General features: G+C 40.4%; 1 protein-coding gene across 1 annotated transcript in view; it reads right to left on the reverse strand.

The window, feature by feature from the left end:
* Window positions 1-18069, reverse strand: part of fyco1b (FYVE and coiled-coil domain autophagy adaptor 1b) — a gene marked incomplete at its 5' end in the record, with an annotated part of 132221 nt that extends 114152 nt beyond the window's left edge. The window contains 3 exons of the mRNA XM_079172824.1: window positions 11232-11397; window positions 11998-12048; window positions 17988-18069. Of these exons, the coding sequence (XP_079028950.1) occupies window positions 11232-11397; window positions 11998-12048; window positions 17988-18069 (299 nt within the window). The remainder of the gene's footprint in view (window positions 1-11231; window positions 11398-11997; window positions 12049-17987) is intronic.
* Window positions 18070-20095: the final 2026 nt, after the last annotated feature.

A 20095-nucleotide genomic window follows, 5' to 3' on the forward strand; every position in this document is an offset into this window, starting at 1 on the left:
CACAATCCGGGATTAACGCTCACAGCCCAGCTCTCCACACGAGGGGGAGGGAGGAGAAACACCACCAGTCAAAGAGAGGGAGGAGTCTGGTTGATAATGAGAAACCATGTCCTGTTTCATCCATTGGAAAAAGAAAAGAAAAAACAGAGGGAGTGAGGGAGAACAAGGAGTGGGGATGGAAAGGAACAAGAGGGAGAGACCTTTAGGGGAGGAGATGACGACGATGTGAGTGACCTGAATTACAGTAAGCAAATATCTGGTCAAAGAAAAGATTTGAAAAGGGACCATTTCCTGTCAAGACGCTGCAAAACGGACACAGCTTTTCCTTCTTGTTCATAAACACTTTCACATACGTGTGCTTATTTTACAAGGAATTTAACGGTAAATGTCATGGGGCAAATGCAGACTTCGACAGCTGTGTATCAACATTCAAAGTGATGAACGTGTATTCATCATAATATATTTGCTGTACAACATATTAAATGTTATGCCAGAGAGGATTAAATAGCGTGCACACAGTGCATTGACACTGATTTGACCGAGATTACTCTGATCCATTGAGCTCATTCAGGACCATCCCATATTCAATCCCCCCCCCCCCCCCCCCCCCCAGATATAATATTTGTCTCTGTCTCTAGCTCTCTCTAACATACGCAGATACAGCATGTCCTCCACAGTTTTATAGGCCAAAATGTCCTTTCTGCCTCATTTGGTCAGATAATGTGGGAGTTAACAGGCCAGTTTCAAATTTAATACGGTTTTATGATACCGGCAGCCGTATAAGCCATCACAACGCAACAGGTCCTGCAAATATTATGTGTTATCTCCAATCCAGAATGAAAGCTGTGTTAGTTATTGAATACTGAATACCGTAGGTGCTGAGTACTCAGTCTGAACAATTTATTTTATAATGTTCTCATTTATTAGTGTGAATGCTGATTCAGCATTCAACTTTTTTCGGACACTTCGGCATACTTTCAGCTTTTTTAAAGACATCTCTGCTTCGACTTGTTTCTACCACTTATCCTTTTACATTTTTAGATTTTTTTACAATGTAACTCCACGAAGAAAATCTTAAAATCCTTTTAAACCTATTACACTTTGAAATGCTATTGCTTTCACATACTTTAAACTACAGACTTCATTTGAAACTTAAACCGGTTACAAGACTTTTAACTCTTTAAGAATGGTTGAGCTTTTTGATAACTTATGGTTTTTGACTTATTGCAGTTTACAGTTCATGACAATTTCAGACCATTTCAGATTAAATAACGGGTGTGTATTGGACAGGATGTTCATATCTAGAGTGGACGACATCACTGCTACAGTGGAGGGGACCTGAAAGTGACAGGAACTGCCAAAAAACAAAAGTCAACTTTTCTAACCTGCTGTTGCTACTCCTACCACTACTATTACTACCACTACCACTACTTCTACTACTACTAATACTAGTACTACTACTTTAACTGCTGCTGCTACTGTTGGTGCTAATGCTACAACTGTTCCTGGTAATGTTTCTACTACTACTACTACTGCTACTACTACTACTACTACCACTACTACTGCTGCTACTCCTACTACTACTACTAGTAGTAGTAATAGTACTACTACTGCTGCTAATAATAATACTAACACTAATACTAGAACGACTACCATTGTTGCTGCTGCTACTCCTACCCTTAGCAATACTACTACTGCTACTACTACTACTGCTGCTGCTGCTAATAATACCACTACTATTACTACTACTACTGTTGCTGCTAATATTACTGCTACTACTTTAACTGATGCTTACTACTACTGCTAGTAGTGCTACTACTTCTCTTGATACAACTATTGCTGCTGCTACAACTACTACTACAACTACTACTACTACTACTACTACTACTACTACTACTACTACTACTACTACTACTTCTATGACGACAGTGTAAGAGTTTAGCTTTCAACTAAATGTTTTTCAGGTCTTAGCTTCTTTAGATTCAGTTCAGGTTCAACTCTGCAGATTGTACATCTAAACTACCAGGTTATTCAACAGCGCAGGTCAATGTTTTTGGGCTTGAACATTTTTCATTTCACATTTCAGCATTTTCAGCAATGCTTTGAAATAAATTCTAGCTTTCTTGTTAGCATTAGAAATGTCAGTAATACTTTGAAAGGTGATATACATTTAAGAAAAATGTTTGATCTGATTGCTATAATAAACTGTTTCATCTTTCCACATTTTTACTGAAATGCCAGCTCCCTAATGGTGATTTTCTGTTCCCTGTCACTCTGCCTGACAAGGGACATTACATTATATATATATATATATGCTACATTGTATGTTAGAAATATATTGTGTAAAAGCACATACAACTTTTTGAGCCCTTTCAGCTGCTTTCTCTTCTTCTCCTTCTTATAGCTCCTTGCTCACTGGACGTCTAGTAAAAACCAATTAGTCTTCTCATTTTCTGCAAGTCCAAAACTTGCAAGGATGACTCGAGCCCCCTACCATACTCTTAGGTCTTTCAATTACTTGATGCAGGATGCAGGGATAATGCAAGGGCGCCACCTCAAAGAGGCTCCTGCTTTCATCTGCTGAGATGGGTCCTCTGTGAGGAGGGAGGAGAGAGGTCTGCCTGAGTGCCATGAAGCCTGCTGATATTCTCTTCAAAGGTACACTTATCTGTGTCTCTTTCTCCCTCTATCTTTGCCTTTCAGTTTCTTTCTCTTTCTGGCTGCATTTCTTCAATCCACTCTTCATCGCTGTGTTTTTCTCATTTTTACTGGAGGTATGTATGCCGGGCCCCGGGAGATCTCAAGCCACAGCCAGAGTTGTCAGGTCATCTTGAGGGGAATCCACAACAGTATGTAGTTTCACATTTCAGTGTTTGCTGTTCACGGGTTACCACCCCAGGGACCTGCTGTCCCGTGTCCTCTGTATGTGTAAATGTGACATTGAACAAGGTTGAGCCTGGTGAGAAAGGTCCTGTCAAAAGCCCTGCAAGGACTAAGAAGGTCAATTGAAGCTTTTTACGCGGATGAATTAAGAATACACAGAAAGTGCTGACTGAAGAAGAAGTAGGTAGAAGTTAACCGACTCTTGATTAGAAGTTTGCGAGAATCCGATGGTCTGGGTGTGGGAAGAGAAGAAGAAATGTGCTCACTAAAGGTACATTTTCCAATTACCTTCACCACCTCCACACAAGAACATCAGCATAGAATGATTTAGCATGACAAAGTGTAAAAAAATGTACTTTCTACAATCATTTCAAATTTCACTACATGGCTACAGCTCAGAAAATATTGTAATTATGGCAAATAAGTTATGGTTAATGATTGGTTGAAGTGCGTTGGACGGTCAACAAGCGTCTGTAACCCCTTCCACAACGCCTTTACGACATCATAATTGGGGGTGGGGGTGGTCGAACTGTAACTTCCCGAACCAACAATCTGACATTCACACTCCCTTGACGCAGTGATAACCCAGCTATTAAAGTTATAAAAGAGGTTACATCCCCAAACAAAGGACACAAAAGAGGAGGAAAGAGTACATCATGTCAACACGTGTGCTGACTCAGCAGGGTTAACATAAAATATAAAGTTGCTCTGCAAGAGAATATATATTTGACCTGAGACCTGTGCTATACAATAGGTACGTATTACTCATTGCTTCTGATGTGGACCTCTCTGTCCCATTCAACAATTTTCAGTACAAGATGTTTGATTATCCCAGAACAATACACTATTAAGGGTTAAACATAAAACATTTATAGCATCCTACATTCACGACAAAAAAAGGTCTCTGATGCATGAAATAGCAGGATCAAGTCTTGTTGAGAGATGTGGCCCCCCAGCCTTTGTGCTCAGGAGATCTCAGAGAATATTTAAATTGCATTGCCAACTGATGAATGAAACACCTTGCGAAGTGTGGCAATGTGGCTAGTTAGGATCACTGGATGGTGAGAGGGTCAATACAACAATGTTCATGCGAGCATGCGATGAAATATTAAGAATACGTGGAGGTCTTTTGCTTGCTTTTCATTCCTAAATGATACATTGTTGTTGCTCAGGAATCTGAGGCATTAGCAGTCTGAAGGACATATTCTAACAGATAGACGTCACAGAGCAATGCAACATTCTTCACATAGTCAAATAATTCAAACTGAGTTCAAAGGATGAGAAGCGAATATAGCAGAACGTGAGTAAAAGCTTTGCCTTCACAACTACAATATGTCTGAATGGGTTTCACAAATGTAGCCCCCATTTCATTCATATTCAAGACTGATGAAACAACACAAGAGCAAAAACAGATTGTGTCCCCTCACATAATGATCATCCAAATATGTCCCTGATGAATTACTATCACATCGACTGCTCACAAAAAAAGACCTAATGCATCAAGTCTTGGGAGAGTTAATTATTCGTATGACTATGACGGAGAGACTTGCTGGAAATTCCACTGCTAAGGTATTCTTGTCACCGTGTTCGGGCTCCCTCAAAGCTCACACATTGAAATCAAGACATTAGCAGCCACGGCCATTTGGAGGGACATGAAAAATTCAGATCTCATTTAAATTTCCAGGCAAGTCGATAAGGATATCTATGTATCAAAATAGCAATCGCCTTTGCGGTAATGACCACATTTTGGTGAAGATCATCCATCACGAAATACAGTATGTTTTTCCATCTATACTTAATTTCTCCTTCTGGATTGGATGTTGTGGAGATGGAAGGATGGGCGGGAGAAATTGAGGGCACCCAGCTATACAGTTATATTTATTTGCAGAGTGATGGAGGTGGAAAAAATACCCCAGAAAAGAAACGTCCTATTACTTCATCCCAAAGAGATGTTCCATGGGTCAAAGGGGATCATACAACAAATGAGAACCGAGATGAAGAGGGAGGCAATCAGGCTCGAGCATTTGAGTAGCGCGATGACGGTTAACATGAGAATAGGCTTTTTTGGTAGAGACAAAGGTACAAACCACAGCATTAATTACGTTTTTTTTACTGTAACATAAGGATTATTTTCCAGCACATATGTTGGACTGTAATATGTGGCATGCGAACACAAGGAAGAAAACTTTCAGGCTAAACGTTATTTGTGTTCACTTTTCATTAAAGCATTAAAGTGTTTTTAGCCACACTAGCTGCGAGCTGTATAGATGGTCTGTTGGTCGGTTCACCATGTTTTTGATAGATTGTAAAATCTCAACAACTGTGGACATTATTCATTCTCCGTCAGGTAGATGGTCACGATCGCCGGACATTTCGTCCAGTGACACCAGCAGGTCAAGATTCCAAATTGTGACTATGTCAGTCACGATAGCATTTAGCTCAAAGCACTGCTTTGTCTAAGTTCAGCCTCACAGCTGCTAGCACGGCAGCAGACCCCCTCTTGTTTACCTGACAGGAACAGAAGCCTGATGTACTAATGGCTTACTAAGTGTGTATTAATGGCCAACATGTTACATTACATTACGACTACTTTTTGTTTCTGTCTACCTGATAAAAATCATGTCAACTTTACTTACATTTCAGCTCTGGTTTGGTCACTGTGGCTTTCTAAACACTCAACTGTCTGCCACTGTTTTTCTTATGCTATCAATCATTTACACTGGACGGTCTGAGCTACCTGCACTTTTGAGAATGGGTTACAGGAGGGTGTTAGTGAGAGCCGTTGGGAGGCAACAGTATAGTCTAAATACAGACTGGATAACCCAAACAAAGTGCTAAAAGCAGCTTACAGGTATAAATAGCCCCGCCGTTGGATGTTGCATTTGGCAGTAGCAGAGTCAGGATCTTTTTAGATTGTTTAGATATTCATAGTTAATTATCAATGCATGTTTTATGACTGTGATTATGATTATGATTAATAATAATAATAACATATTGATATTATATATCAACTTTGTTGACCTTTGATGTTTTTAGGTTTGTGATTAACAGTATTTTTCTTTCTTCCCATCTCCTGTGTGTGTATCTGTTTGGTGACTGCATAGAAGTGCCCTTACAGAGATAAATAAAGTTGGATTGAATTGAATATCAAAATATCTCTTTATTTAGCTTTACTGACAAGTTCTTTTTTATGTTGCTGAGTTTTGAAAAGGGTTTTATAACCCAAATCTGTAAACATTTCCACAACCCATAGATGACAATGTTGTGTCCAAACTCCAAAATATTAAATTGTGAAGAAAAGAAACATTATCGGTTTTCATGAAATGTCTTCAAAAGCTATTCAAAACCAGTGTTTGTGGATACAAGTGTTCATATCTACATTTGAATCTCATTCTAACTTGTGTCTCTGCCGCCAGCAATAATAATTATGAACTCAAAAAAAAAATGATGATTTTCTGTTTAAGAGTTCACTTCAGGGTCAAGACTAAGGAAACGCCACACTCACTGCAATTCACACAGCTCAAAGTGGCAAATGTATGCTGCGCACACCAAAACACACTCTGCTGCCCTCTTTAGAGCCTCAAGCCTGTAACTGCTGTGATCCTGTTATATTAATTCCACAATGAGATATGTGCAAAGCCTACAAAGACAGGAGTAGTCACCTCATGGGTAGACAATTCTCATGCAATTCACATAGTATTTAAAAGCTGTTATCTGAGCCAAGTGAATACCATAGACTGTTCAAGTCTCTAGTTCGACATTTTTCCCTTCGCCATCTGTTTTTTTTTGCAACCACAAATGACCAGAGCTGGTGGAGCTGAGTAAGACCAGACGCTGATTAAGACATTTTAGGCGACCATAATTAGGCGATAATTAAATTTCATAAAGTGAAAACACACTGTGAAAGGGTTTATGTTGTAAGACAAATACACGGACAACAAGCAGACCGGACAACACCCAGAACGTGGAGTCTGGGACCATAATTTACGAAATGAACATCATGCTGTATTGAAGAAGACTGGAAACTAACATTTGGGACCATAAACTCATCTTTACAATGTTTACTGAGGTAATAAATTAAGTGAAAAGTAGGGTCCTTTTCTCATAGTCTTCTAAACAATCTGACTTATCTGACTTTTTGCAACTGTCCTTAATGGACAGCAAAAGAATGTAAGTTTAAGACACTTCCATATTAGCGTTACTTTTCAGAACCAGAGGTTGCTGCCGGGTGAATGGACTGTTATTGAGTGAGGTCAGGATCGTGGTACGAGGAAAGGGTAAGAGTGTATTTTCAGTCCATCTGTGAGTGCATTGAAATAAAACATGTACTGATCTTATCACAGCAGGTGTAGATGCTTTAACTCTTCTTCTGGAAAACCTAAAACTAAAAACTTGGAAAAAATTATATTTTATAATATTTTATATTTATCTCATCTTTGTTAGGACTTTCCAAATTGATTTTATTTCTGAAATGATCTATGATTTAATTTCATTCATCTTTCTACATGTACATAATAATACATTACAACTCATGTTTGATTGAAACATATTTGGGGAAGAAAAATCCAAGAGCCTCCATTGATCTATACTTCAATCAATAACCAAAAAAGTATTTCTATTAGTAAAACGTTGAAGGCTGCACGCAAGGCAATAAAGATATTGATCAAAGCAAAAGGCTTGACATTAATATACACTGTATATCTAGTTACCTAAGCTCATACTTTAGGAAACTCTGAACTTTGGATGTCATTGGCACAGGTACAATTTCTATTTTTTTCTGTTGCTGAAAACACTGCCTTTCTTAGACAGTGTATAGAAGAGTGTGTATAAAAACCCAATCCAGAAATATGTACCGTCAATTGGCAGACAGCAGTGATACAGCTCTTTAACATCATAACTGTGAGGTCGCGCCTCCATCATTTTGATGAATAGCTCTGCCATTTGCCCATGTGCTTTCACTAGCCGGCTAATGGCCGGTCGGAGGCTCATTAGCCGGCTAGTGAGGCTAGTGATGGAGGTTGTTTCTGCACAGGGGGATGTCAGTGGGGGTCTCTGAACCTGCGGGTCAGCCTCCAAAACTGTGGGCTGCCACAATGGAGACAGCCGCCTTCATCCACTGTAAAGTTCACAGCGGCACACGCATCCAATTATCCAGTAGATAAATCACACAGTCAATCACAATCACACAGCTGACCACAGAAGAGGGTCTGAGTTTCAGCTGCACGTGTGCATGACGACTGTGTATTTAAGTGTGTCTGTGAGGATTCTGGCTACCAAATGTCTAAATGTGTGTGGTGAGTGAATGCTCAATTGAAATAAAGGCTGTTTTGTACTCAAAATACGAGAAGAAGAAGACACAATGATATGATGTAATTGAAATAAGTCCAGTTAAACCTCAAATGAAGGAAAATAGTCACATGCTTCATTGGGCCATTTGCGGAATCTGTTTCCATTGCACTTTGTAGCATTTGGCTATTGTGTCGTTTACCTTTTCGATTTTCAAATTTTGAAATTATCATAAAATAGACTTATTCTTATATTCTTTCTGGCATTTTGCCAAGCGACACATTATAGATTGTATCATTAAGTTAGTATGCATTAATTACTGACTTGTTATTTATTTCACTATGAGCTTTGCACTCACTGTTCCCAATAACAATATCATTACATGTTATGACATGTTTATCACACTGTTGCAAGTTCTACCATGGTCAAATGGTTATCAAATTAAATAAAGGATGCTGGTTCCTAGCCTCAAGTCACAATGGAACATGTACTTGCGTGGAATAAATTGGCAATTAGCTTTTTAATAAAATGGTGATTTTGAATAATGAGCAATAACTTATGCTTTACCCAAAACCTTTCACATCCATTTTTCTCTTGGAAACAGCCCTAATGGCTTTTTCTGCTTTTTGTTTTACACCTATGTCTATGACAGCAAAACTGCAATTTGAAATGGAAACAAAAGTCAATCAATCAAACATACAGTCGGCTACAAGTGGCAAATTGTGAGTGACTGGACTTCGGGGTAAACAATGACACAACCTGTCTGCTCTTCACAAAGCCGTTCAAAGAAACCAATGGTTTCATCCTCTGTGTGAAAACCACATATTCAGTAGCTAGCAAGTGCTTAAAAATGCATATTGCATCCCTAATGAGCAGAAACAACAGCATGACACCAGCCACACAGCTGAGCCAGTGTGTGTTTCTACACTAATGGCTCCATCTTGTTTTCTGTCCCTCACTGTGTGCCTAAGCATTCACTCGATTGTGTTGTTCCAGCAACATTTCAGCAGCTGCTATGTGCAGCATATGCTAAGCGTTAGCCAGCGATTCCGCTGTTCTGAAAATAAATGGAGATAAAAGGTAAAAAGATAATCAAGCAGCTTTGTAAAGTGGAAAACTGCAACCAGCAAACTGCTAAAATGATCCATTAGGATACGTGTAGGGAAGAGAGCTGTGGAACAAAATAGTGCAATGGTTACAAAAAACAAAATGTTCAAATTCGCATCAGCCTCAGCTGATTTTACTTTCATTCATCCCCAGTTAATGACTGCTGTCCTCTGAATCACACTCTCCCATCATGCCTGCTACACTTCACGTGATCCCTCAGCCTTCTCCAATAAAATCTCATTATCATCACCTGGAGGATAGCAGCCAGCTCTGCCCTCGGAGGTGACACGGTGGTTACATCATGTTATGGATTACTGCTAGTTCCTCGGCCATTTAATCACCTTGTGCCATAATCTTTCCATCTGTCATTCGGTTGAAGATCTCTGTACTCCCTGTGGGTTTGCCTTCTATTAACCACGGTTGGCCTAGCCAAAGATTTGCTCTGACTTTAGTGGGATTTCCCAGACAAAGATGTAAATATGAAGATGTCTGTCTGTTCAGAGTGAATCATATGGAATGGATGCAACCAAATAAAAAAGCCAAACTATAAGCTCTTTTCTAGAGGCCACATTTGCTGGTAAATCACTATTTCACCATTTCAATTACTTTAACAAACATGAAATTGGCAGGTAGGGTATTTCTTTGACATATTTTTGTTTTATATAAACTGTTAGTGCTCCTGAAATTAATCATTCCCTTTCAGGCCAGGCGACAAATGCAAATTGTTTAGCCTCAGCCAAAGATTTAGCAGCACTTGGCTTGTGCTTGGCATTTGTTATCCACCCTTATTAAAGCTTAAGCTATGTCTTAATATGGGCCTTTGACACTGAAATAAGTCACTGTCTCTGTGGACAAATGGACTGTTTCCTCTAAGGTAGGTGAGAGTGCTTTTAGCTGCTCTGCGCTGACTATGTTTTTCTTTCAAATCTAGGCTGTAGCTTTTAAATGTAGGAACAAGCTGAGTCCAGTCAAGTGGAAAATCACTTCCCTGTCACCATGTACTCAAAAAAAGGGCCTGCGTTCTGGAGAAGACTATGGTAGAGAACAAGAGCGCAGTCATTTGAGATAGCATGAAGAAGCACCAGAGAAGAGGCATGTGTTACTACAGTGAGACTTTGCAGAGAAGTACAGAAAGAAAATAAGACAATAGTCAAATAAGAGTTCCTCAATTTCATACCAAACACGCCATGAATTATACATCTCTGTGAATTGCTGTACAAACAGAAAAAAGCAGCCTCCAAATCGGCTTGCCATAACTCCTTGTCTATTTTGCATAGGATCGCATTTGGCGCATTTTTTGTATCCTCTTACAAATGCTCACTTCTCGCCACCTGCGGCATTTGTAACAGTCTCCGGAGCCGGCAAGGTTAATTGGAATCAGGCGTTAAAAGACGTTCAATATTCTAAAAGTGACAACAAATTATGTTAATGGTGGTTTGAAGTCCTTGTTATCAAGGTGGAATCAATCTTGCCCACGTCCCTTGAGGTCAGCAGCCATACATGACAATTAGCGCTGTGTGTGTGTGTGTGTGTGTGTGTGTGTGTGTGTGTGTGTGTGTGTGTGTGTGTGTGTGTGTGTGTGTGTGTGTGTGTGTGTATGCAGAATGTTAAATGTCAGAAAGAAGATTATTCTATTCATAGAAAGCAAGCAGAGGGCCTACTTTAAACCTTGCCAACTTAATAATCAAGTTCACATGAATCAGAGTCCAAGAATAGCAAATGAACACCCGTTGCAGAATGGTGCCTGTTGGTATACGCTGCCTTGTTTCCTCTCCTGTATGCTAAAAGGAATATCGACTGTATGCAAATTACACCCGTGTAGGACAATGAGCTGGACATGGCTGTTGATGTCCCACTGCAGCCTGACACAGGATTTAATCCATGATAATTTAGAAAAATAAATTATTTATTATTCATGATACATTTGTTGCTAAAGCAGCGTGACAGCAGCAAACCTGATGGCCGTTTTCTCTGTGGCATCTGGTTCATCTGCGGCAGGAAGATCGTCGGCCAGAATCTCTTCAGGACTCCTAAGGTCATTTAGGGGGGCCTTCTGCTCTTTGCCTTTGATGCCCATCCCCGCCGTGATGGCATTCCACAAAGCACTCTGGGACTTTGAGCCTGCAAAAACAAAACAAAAAAGCCTTAGTGGTGTAACAGGTATTTTGTATAGGGCCATGAATCCAACTTTCATTCGTTTACCTGGTTTGTATGTATAATGTAACAAAAAGCAGAATTGTTAAAGCTCTTTTTAACGGCTTTCAGGATCTCAGCAAAAGGCAGGAAGAGAATTTAACCCCTTTGTTATGCTGCCACCATGTGGATGTATGTTGTCAATGCTAGTGTATCTTAAGAACATACTACACAGAAAACATGTAGTACTTCTACCACAAGTAGTACACTATTTATACTGTCATTATAATGTCTACATTCATTGATAACTTATCAACATTTATCAGCTCATGAACCATTTTTAAATCACCAAATTCTCATTCTCATTACAAAGATGTTATGGTGTCATGTAAAGGAAATGTGTGCTAATGTTTTTTTCTGCTTCAGTAACACCTCAATTTTACTGATGTAGTCAAATGTCTCAGCAGCTAACATCTCGGTAACTCGAGTGAAACTGATCCTTTAATACTTCTAATACTTCTAACTTACTAATCAATGAATTTAGTTAATTGACTAATAGTAAAGTATGACTAATTGAGACACACTTACGTGAAAAATTAGCCTGTGGTCTGGTGGAGCTCTCCCCATCTTCATTTGCCACTGGAGGAAGAAAAACAGATGGAAAAGAATCAGGTAATGCCAGAAAATGTGGGTTATGAACATACATGCTGATGTGAAACTCTGAAGTGGTTACCGGTGACTTTAAATCCATCTGTGACTTCTGTTGTGCTGTTATGCACACTTGTTCTGTTGCATACTACAAATTGTTTCTGATATCTGGAAATTCACCTGCCAGTCTTAACTATTAAATAAGGACATTAGCTCAGACTGTTTCCTGCATTATCACACAAACATATACACTACATGCTGCACTCATATTTTAATTAACCTCTCCACATCTTGCCTATTTTTGTTAGTTTTGAGATTAAACGGAAGGGATTCTTGTGCAGATGTGTAATTCACACAGTCAGGAAGGTCATTTCTGATTCCATTAAACCCTAGAATTGCCCTGAAGAGTGTGTTAGTGACGATGACTCCAGAGACCGGTGCCCTGCCGGAGTCTCTGCCCACTGAACACTGCACACAGTATGTAGAGTTGGTGAAATACATTTACACACATCTAGTAGTGTTGTTGAGAGCCAAAACAACTCACGCTGATATGAGAGCAGAAAGACAAGACTTTATTCATTAAAGTATGGTACAGGTATGACAGTATTGTTCAACACTGCATGCCTGAAGAGGTGAACACTTTCACTGCAGCCGCCAATGTTTGGGATTAGTTTCATTTCATAGTTGTCCAGGCTCAAGATGCAGTTCCCCAATAAGCCACAAGATGCCGACTCCATAAAACTCAGACATTAAACCTGCGAGGCTCATAAAATCAAGAATTCTAAAGAGGTCAAAGGTTTTCAAGGTTTTAACAAGAAATTATTCAATGCGAAGGCTTTTCACGTCTGATCAGTTAATTACATTTCAGGGTTTCCTGGTGTAGTTGGCTGCATACCAATCAAAATAAATGAAGGTGACTTGTGAAAGGAAGTCATTCTACAGCAGTCGGTTATCATCGTCTTGTAAAAAGCTTCACTTCACAAAAGACTGCAACTAATTACTACGACTGAACATTCAAGAAATCATGTGATTGAGCTCACGTCATCACTGCTGTTGAAGCCATAAGGGCCAGAGAAACATGACCTGTATGTAATGTTTGATGCTTTAGTTGGCGACAGAGAGCACCGCTACCGCCACTGTGACCCTCAGCCTCGGCCCACTGTGGGACTAACTCCAGGGTTAAGACGAACATCTGCATGCTCAAAGCTTCGTTCCACAACCTGCGGATGTTCAGGCTTTTCCCAGATGGGTCGTGTGACATTATTCTGCCCTGTGTCAGACTGATGCCGACCCTGAGGATCATAAGAAAGACAATATAATTCCACCCCACAGATCTCTGAGATGAGATGAGCTCTGAAAGAGCTGCCTTGAGTCATAATTTCCCCCGAAGCATTTTGCCCACCACAAACTCACAGTTGTCTTCAAATAAAGACTAATTCATTTAATTCTATTCATTCCAGGTCGTCTTTATCCCGGACATTTTGTGACAAAATGCTTTAATATTCTGTTACTGTTTGACATCATCTGTACTCTCCCACCCACCTCCAACTCGTGTTCCAGTATCTGTATTACTCCTAGTTATGTCCTTGTGATCTGCAGTCTATTGAGTTCCATGTGGAGATTGCATTTTTCCCATTTGTGCCCGCGGCTGAACCTTTACAGGCAGCATAGGAGCATATAAGACTGACCTTTAGCTAAGCTTGAGGTTGTTCTATAGTCTGCAGTTCTATCCATGACGCTAGTCTTACAATGAACATCTCATTGTGCTAACTTGTGCTGTGGAGGCGGGTTGCCATACCACCTCACGATACTGCACGGCCATGCTTCTTTAAAGGGCATGCAGGTTTTAATGCGGAATAAAATACATAGAAAAGGCCATTTGCAATATTAAAGCTGCATGTGTATGTTTGTAGACCTCATTAAATCTCTCCCACTGGCAGAGCATGTAGCCTCTTCATAATCTTCCTGTGATGAATAGAAGCAATATTCTTTCATTTAGACTTATAATCAGATTGTTCACAGATCTTACAAGTACGGTAAATTAAACAATCTGTGACTGCTGAAAGATAAATGAGGTTAAGTTTTGTCAAAGGCACAAATACTTGAAGAAAGATTTCAGTTGTAATGTTTTTTCTGTTGGCTCTAATGAGCTGCCACCAGGGATGCCTTCACTCAGTTGTTAAGCCTCTGTGAGCGGACAAACAAACACAGACTTTCACCCAGGAAACTGCTGTTCGTGTCCTCAACATTGACTTACTTTTCCTTACTTTTGTTACATAACTTACGTAGGCCTTCTTAACTAACGGTGTAATGCCTACGTATGTATGTTACATACCAAAATTACTCATTTTGAAAAGACACTATGTAACGAGCAGAAACTGTACGCTTACTGTGAACACAAAGTTTATTTTGAAAAGAAACTTTGCATCTAACGAGCAGAAACGTAGTTTGGAAATCATTGTTTGGAAACCAAACATTTGTCAAGTCAGAGCTTAAGATTCATGGTTTGTTACAGCTGGAAAACCTTCTTTTCCCCGCTGTACACAATATCGATGAAGACACACCTGCAACAGCAATCAAAAAACATGAATTACATCGATGTAATTGTTGTCTAATAAACTAGACGTGCACTTTACCAATTTTACGTGTAAAGATAAACTTTGAGGGCGAACCACTCAACCTGTGAAAACAGTTTAATGTATTCTGTGTTTTTACAAAAGAGATAACACAATAGCATTTTACAACGACTTTGAAAGATGTGGGCATTTACCAAATGGAGGCGTTTGTTGGATTATTGACTTACTGTATAATCTTACACTTCACAAGTTTAGAGAGATCTGTATGGAAAACAATTCTCAGGAAAAAGATCAACAATCGTGTCAAGCACGACATTACATACAACATTTGTTCCCAACAGAGCGTCGCTTTGTTAAAAAATTCCACCAATGAAAACTGCATTTGTCACAATAAAGACACAAACTAAAGAATACAAAGTCTTCCTCAGTAATTTTGCTCAAAGTACAAGATAAAATAAAAACTTTGAAAGATTAAACAAAATATCAATGTGTATCTAAGATGGAAAATGTAATAAAGAAAATACACATATAAAAACCCTCAGGGCTCGACAGCAAGGGTGCCGGGTTGGCAACCATTTTGAAAAAATTTGAAAATTCTTCAACCACTTTTAAACGTATAGAAAAAGGGGACAGCAGACAGTGAGACAGCAAGACATGCACCCGAAAATTAATACTTTTCTAAATATTTGTGGCATTTGTGAAATAAAAATATTGGTTGTTACAGTCAGAACCGGAACCAGACAATGCTGCATGTGCGTTGGTGCGTTTACTCTAATGCGCTTGGGCATCTTTTTAAAAGAAAATGGTGCAGAAAGTTGTTTGAATGTAGAGCGACAAGAACGAATAACCCGTCAGCATCACAAACAAATCGAAAATGTATTTTAAAGAACTAGACGAACCTGAATGAAAAACAAAAAGGAAATCTGTCTAGTCTTGGGAGCCGAAGTATCCCGGCATCTTTGAGCTGGACAAAAAATAATACGTTAATGCATTGTATGCTGAATGTACCACATACACATGACATGTCATATTTTCATTATAAAGCTGACGTATAACTGCACAGTTCTCAAAATATAAGGTGACTAAAAATGGCAATCAGTTCCAGTTTCGGTAACCAAAAGCTCATGCCTGGTTGCCCAGCCGGGCAGCCCCTTTTAAAAAAAAGTTAGTGTTGAGCTGAAATCAGTTTCCTCCACATGAGCTTCACAACATCAACAAAACATAACGAAGTTAACGAGCCTAACGCACGACTAAACACCTCAGTGTGAATCCGAGCAGAGGCTGCCAGCTACAGTGGAGGCTCAGAGTTTAATAGTGGACAAAAGGTGTCCAGCAGGCAATGAGCGGCCAGCGCTTAGGAGTCACGCTTCAGAGGAGGTGATTGGCAAAATGCTGTGCAGACTGAATCCTCGGCCCAGTGAGCAATTGATTGTGACACTTGTAGGTTACCATGACAACTGCCATGCTTGTGGGTAGTATGAGGGAGCTAGAGTCAACATGTGATCGAGGCAGGTTTTTAGAGGTAACAGGATGTGTCCAAGTGAGCGGAAAATCCAAAGTCTATTTTCCGATTGATCATAAAATCTTTTCGGGCTGCTTTTAATGCTTCTAAAAGGATATCTGGAATTGATTTGAACACCTCTGTCTTCCTGTTTGTGTGTCTTTATTAGGTTATTTATTTAGGTGTGCAGTGTGTGCCATAGGCTATGTTCAGTATTTCCTGTGTCTCGTGCTACGCAATAACAACAGCACTGAGCTTTTGGCCCACAGTTCAACCGAGGTCAAACTCAACACAAAGCACTATGAACGGCACTTGGATGGCATCCACCCTTGCATGCACCAAAAGTCCTTCGGCTCAGACTCTAGCAGGGCCTCCGGCAGCGACCAGCCCGCTGTGGCTTCAACCTGCAGTCGGTGCTCCGGCTGGAGGTGGAGAGGTCCACGCCCGGCAACAGCGGCTCCTCCTCCAACACAGAATGAAAGTAGCTCATAGTAGCTTTAAATTGACTTTAAAGCGCCTAACTTAAAAATGTCAAAAGCAGAACGTGTACAGTACCTGGTGTGCATGGCATCACAAATATAAACACTTCCTGTTGTGTGTTTCACACAAACAAATACTGTCAACATTAAAGCAGTGTTATATAACGTGTGGCCATCTGGGGGCACATGGTATCATTGTATAAAGTTGTTGAGGTGAATGTGTCATCAAACAGTTGCTTACTTACACATCAAGCAGATGTGGCTTTTATTTGGACTCACGTCTCTGACCACCTTACGAGTTTGAAGTCCAACATGTAATCGCTCCTTTTAGCTCTGCTCCTATATCTCCACCAGCCCCAGAGGGAAATATCTGTCTCTTCAGCTTTTAAATGCTCCACTATCTTCACCATTACATCATTCTATGTTGACTGCTGTTTGGGCTAGGTGGGTTGCGTGGGTTTATCAGAGCAGCTGAAACATCTGAAAACATTAGATGATTAGTGCAGCTTAATGGGATTCCACAACACGATTAAAAAGATATTGCCAGCCCTACTGCATCCTCAATTAACGCATGATTGAAAAATGATTCAATATTGACGTTGACACATCTATACGGGCTGAGACTTGGAAGCTTGTTGGACATCTCGACCCAGTGCTGTCGCAGCAGGTGTTTACTGTCAAGCTGTGGTGAAACTCCTGCGGTGACAAACACTGATCGGGGCGTGGCATAAAGTGCAGCCACAGTTTTCTGCCTCATGTGATTCAGTGTTGAATTACCCTTCAAAGCCTGCGTCCAAAAGCAAAATGCACATTATTAGTTTATACACTTTAATTTTTGTTGTGACATTTGTGCTGCTGTGTACACAACAAAGCAGCCACACAACTTCTAATAAACTACCAACAGATTTGAGAACACAGCTCCTCTACAGAACACACAGAACATCTTCACGTCGCTCTATTTTCAACACTGTTTCAACACTCACTCCGATGAGACTTTTCACCAACAAAAAAAACAACAAAGCAAGTGGCACATAAGTTCATCAACACTCTGGTTGTCAAGACAATAGAATGAATTCCTGGTGATGTAAGCAGCACACAGCCCGCTTGTTTCCATGGTGTAGTTGCACTACAGAGTGCATTAACTTCAGCAGAAGGGACTAAACGGAGAGAGTTGTGCAGAAAGGCTGAAATGTGATGCAGTTAACGACGGCTCACACTCTCTCACACGCATGTGCTCCTGTCACACACTCTCACGCGCATGTGCTCCTGTCACACACTCTTGCGTGCATGTGCTCCTGTCACACACTCTAGCGTGCATCGCGCTCACATGCAAATACACTTTCCTCCTGCTCTGCCTGCCGTACAGTTTCTTACCTATGGTGATGTTGTAGCCGTCGATGCTGAAGGTGGCACTCCGACCCTTCCTAAATCGATGCTTCTTGGAGTTAGCTTCCATCGCTTTGGCAACCTCCGGTCACCCTTGCACCTTTTAATCTATGTTAATGCCTCCTGTCAGTTGCACTGCCTTGTTTCACTTACGTTTGAGTGACTCCCCTCCCGGAGAGAGAAAAAAAAAAATGTAGTCCTCGGACTCCCGCTGGACGAGAACTGTCAAAGATTCACCACTTCTCATTAAAGACACCAAGCGGGAGGATTTCTGTTAAGTCCTTCTCCACCCATTTGACTTTGTTGCATATCTTTTCTCTCCCTCTCTCCGCTTCTCACACCTCAACAAGCTCATTTCAAGGAGCTTATGGCTCTTGATTTGTTTTTCTTCTCTCGATCTCCCTCCACCCCTCCCTTCCCGCTTTCTCTCCTCGTCTCTCTTCTCTGAGAGGTACAGTAGGTGTGAGTAGTGGGTGGCGGTGGCGGTGAAGATAAGGAGGAGAGGACACCTCTAGAGATCTTTACATGAACGTAACTCCTCCTACTGTCAAGAATCGTTAGTGAAAGCGTGGAAGCTCAGAGTGGCTATGACACAGGCCTATTATAGTTCTAGTTTTGCTCACACACACTCAACCATACAAAGTTGTACTCCAAAAAGGTGCCTTGGTGCATGAGCACAGAGAGAGGAACGGAAAAGGTGGGAGGAAAGAGTGATTAGGTTTTCATTTTGCAGGAGTTACTCAGACTCAGAAAGCTGAAGCTGAAGACACTAACAGGGTGCATACCATAAAAAAGTCAAGCTCTACAATACCCATTTGAATAGTAACATTTAAAGTGCACAAACCGCATCAAATGTATTCATTTTCCCCTTTTAAGTGACTGCTGATTACTGGAAATGACACTGAAGCAAGGCTTTATCATCTTCTTTAGTGTTATACTGGGGGAAAATCCCTTCATGCTTATAAAATCTACCTCTCCTTTACACAATACACAGCTCTTCACCTATGCACATGAACGCACACACCTGTACACACCAGATCAACAAAGGATAAAAAGCTCCACTTATTAGCACCATCTGACATTTAGCTATGGGATTTTTCCATGTTTCATTTTCCCCCCTGATTAGCGTCGGGGAGTTCTCTTCATGAAGGCTTCTGGTTTGTTCTCACACCTTTTAAATTCAATAGATGTGCCTATAAAAGCAAATTACTAGCGATCACTATGTGTACTGCTCATTCTTCGAGCAGACAAGCAAACCTAACCTCCTTTCCTCTTTGCAGATTTGCTCATAAGTTAAGCAAATATTGGTTTACAATATCTCTTTGCGTTTGTTCTTCTCTATTCCCCCTCTGTTCTTACCATGAGCCACCATAAATGATCTGATTTACTTCAGTGGCATGTTATACAATCTAAGCAATGTGACAACAAAGACAGGGGATTTAGAATAATTAACAAATGCTCAGCTTAATAACAGACAAGTTATTAAAACGTAAAATATATCTGTGTGGCTGCAAATCTCAAGTGGCAAAATCTGCACCACAATCACACACTGAAGAGTGATCAAACGCTGAAAAGAGTGTGTGGTCTGAAAAGGTGATGTGTCAAACAATGACTTAGTCAAATAAGGACATACAATATACAACAGACGGAAATGAATGCCTGATTTATAAGTGATGTAGCAGTTAAGGTGTCTAAGGAAAGGGAAATCGATCACAATCAGACCTATCCAATTATAAAAGGAGCCAGTTTGAGTCACTCAGTGCAGTTCCAGCGGACACATTATGCACTTGTCACATAATTACACTCCATCTCATTTTGTTTGCGAGCTACAGTAAGAGCTCTTTATCCTCTCCTCCTGTCACACGGCTCTCCACGGCCTCCAACTGATACCGTAACTAGCAATTTGTGAGGACCCTAATTTTGCAACACTCTCACTGTGCACCATCAAGTGCCCGCGTGTTCCCGGGTAGCTTTTATGTTAACGAGGGCATGTGTGGGAATATTGCAACTTTTTTATTCTTCCCTTTTGTCAGCAGACTTCCAGGTAAGCATTTGTTTGAAAGGCTCAAAGTGGTTACAATGTGCTTTAATTTGCT

Source organism: Pholis gunnellus (assembly GCF_910591455.1).
Source record: "Pholis gunnellus genome assembly, chromosome: 14".
NCBI lineage: Eukaryota > Metazoa > Chordata > Actinopteri > Perciformes > Pholidae > Pholis > Pholis gunnellus.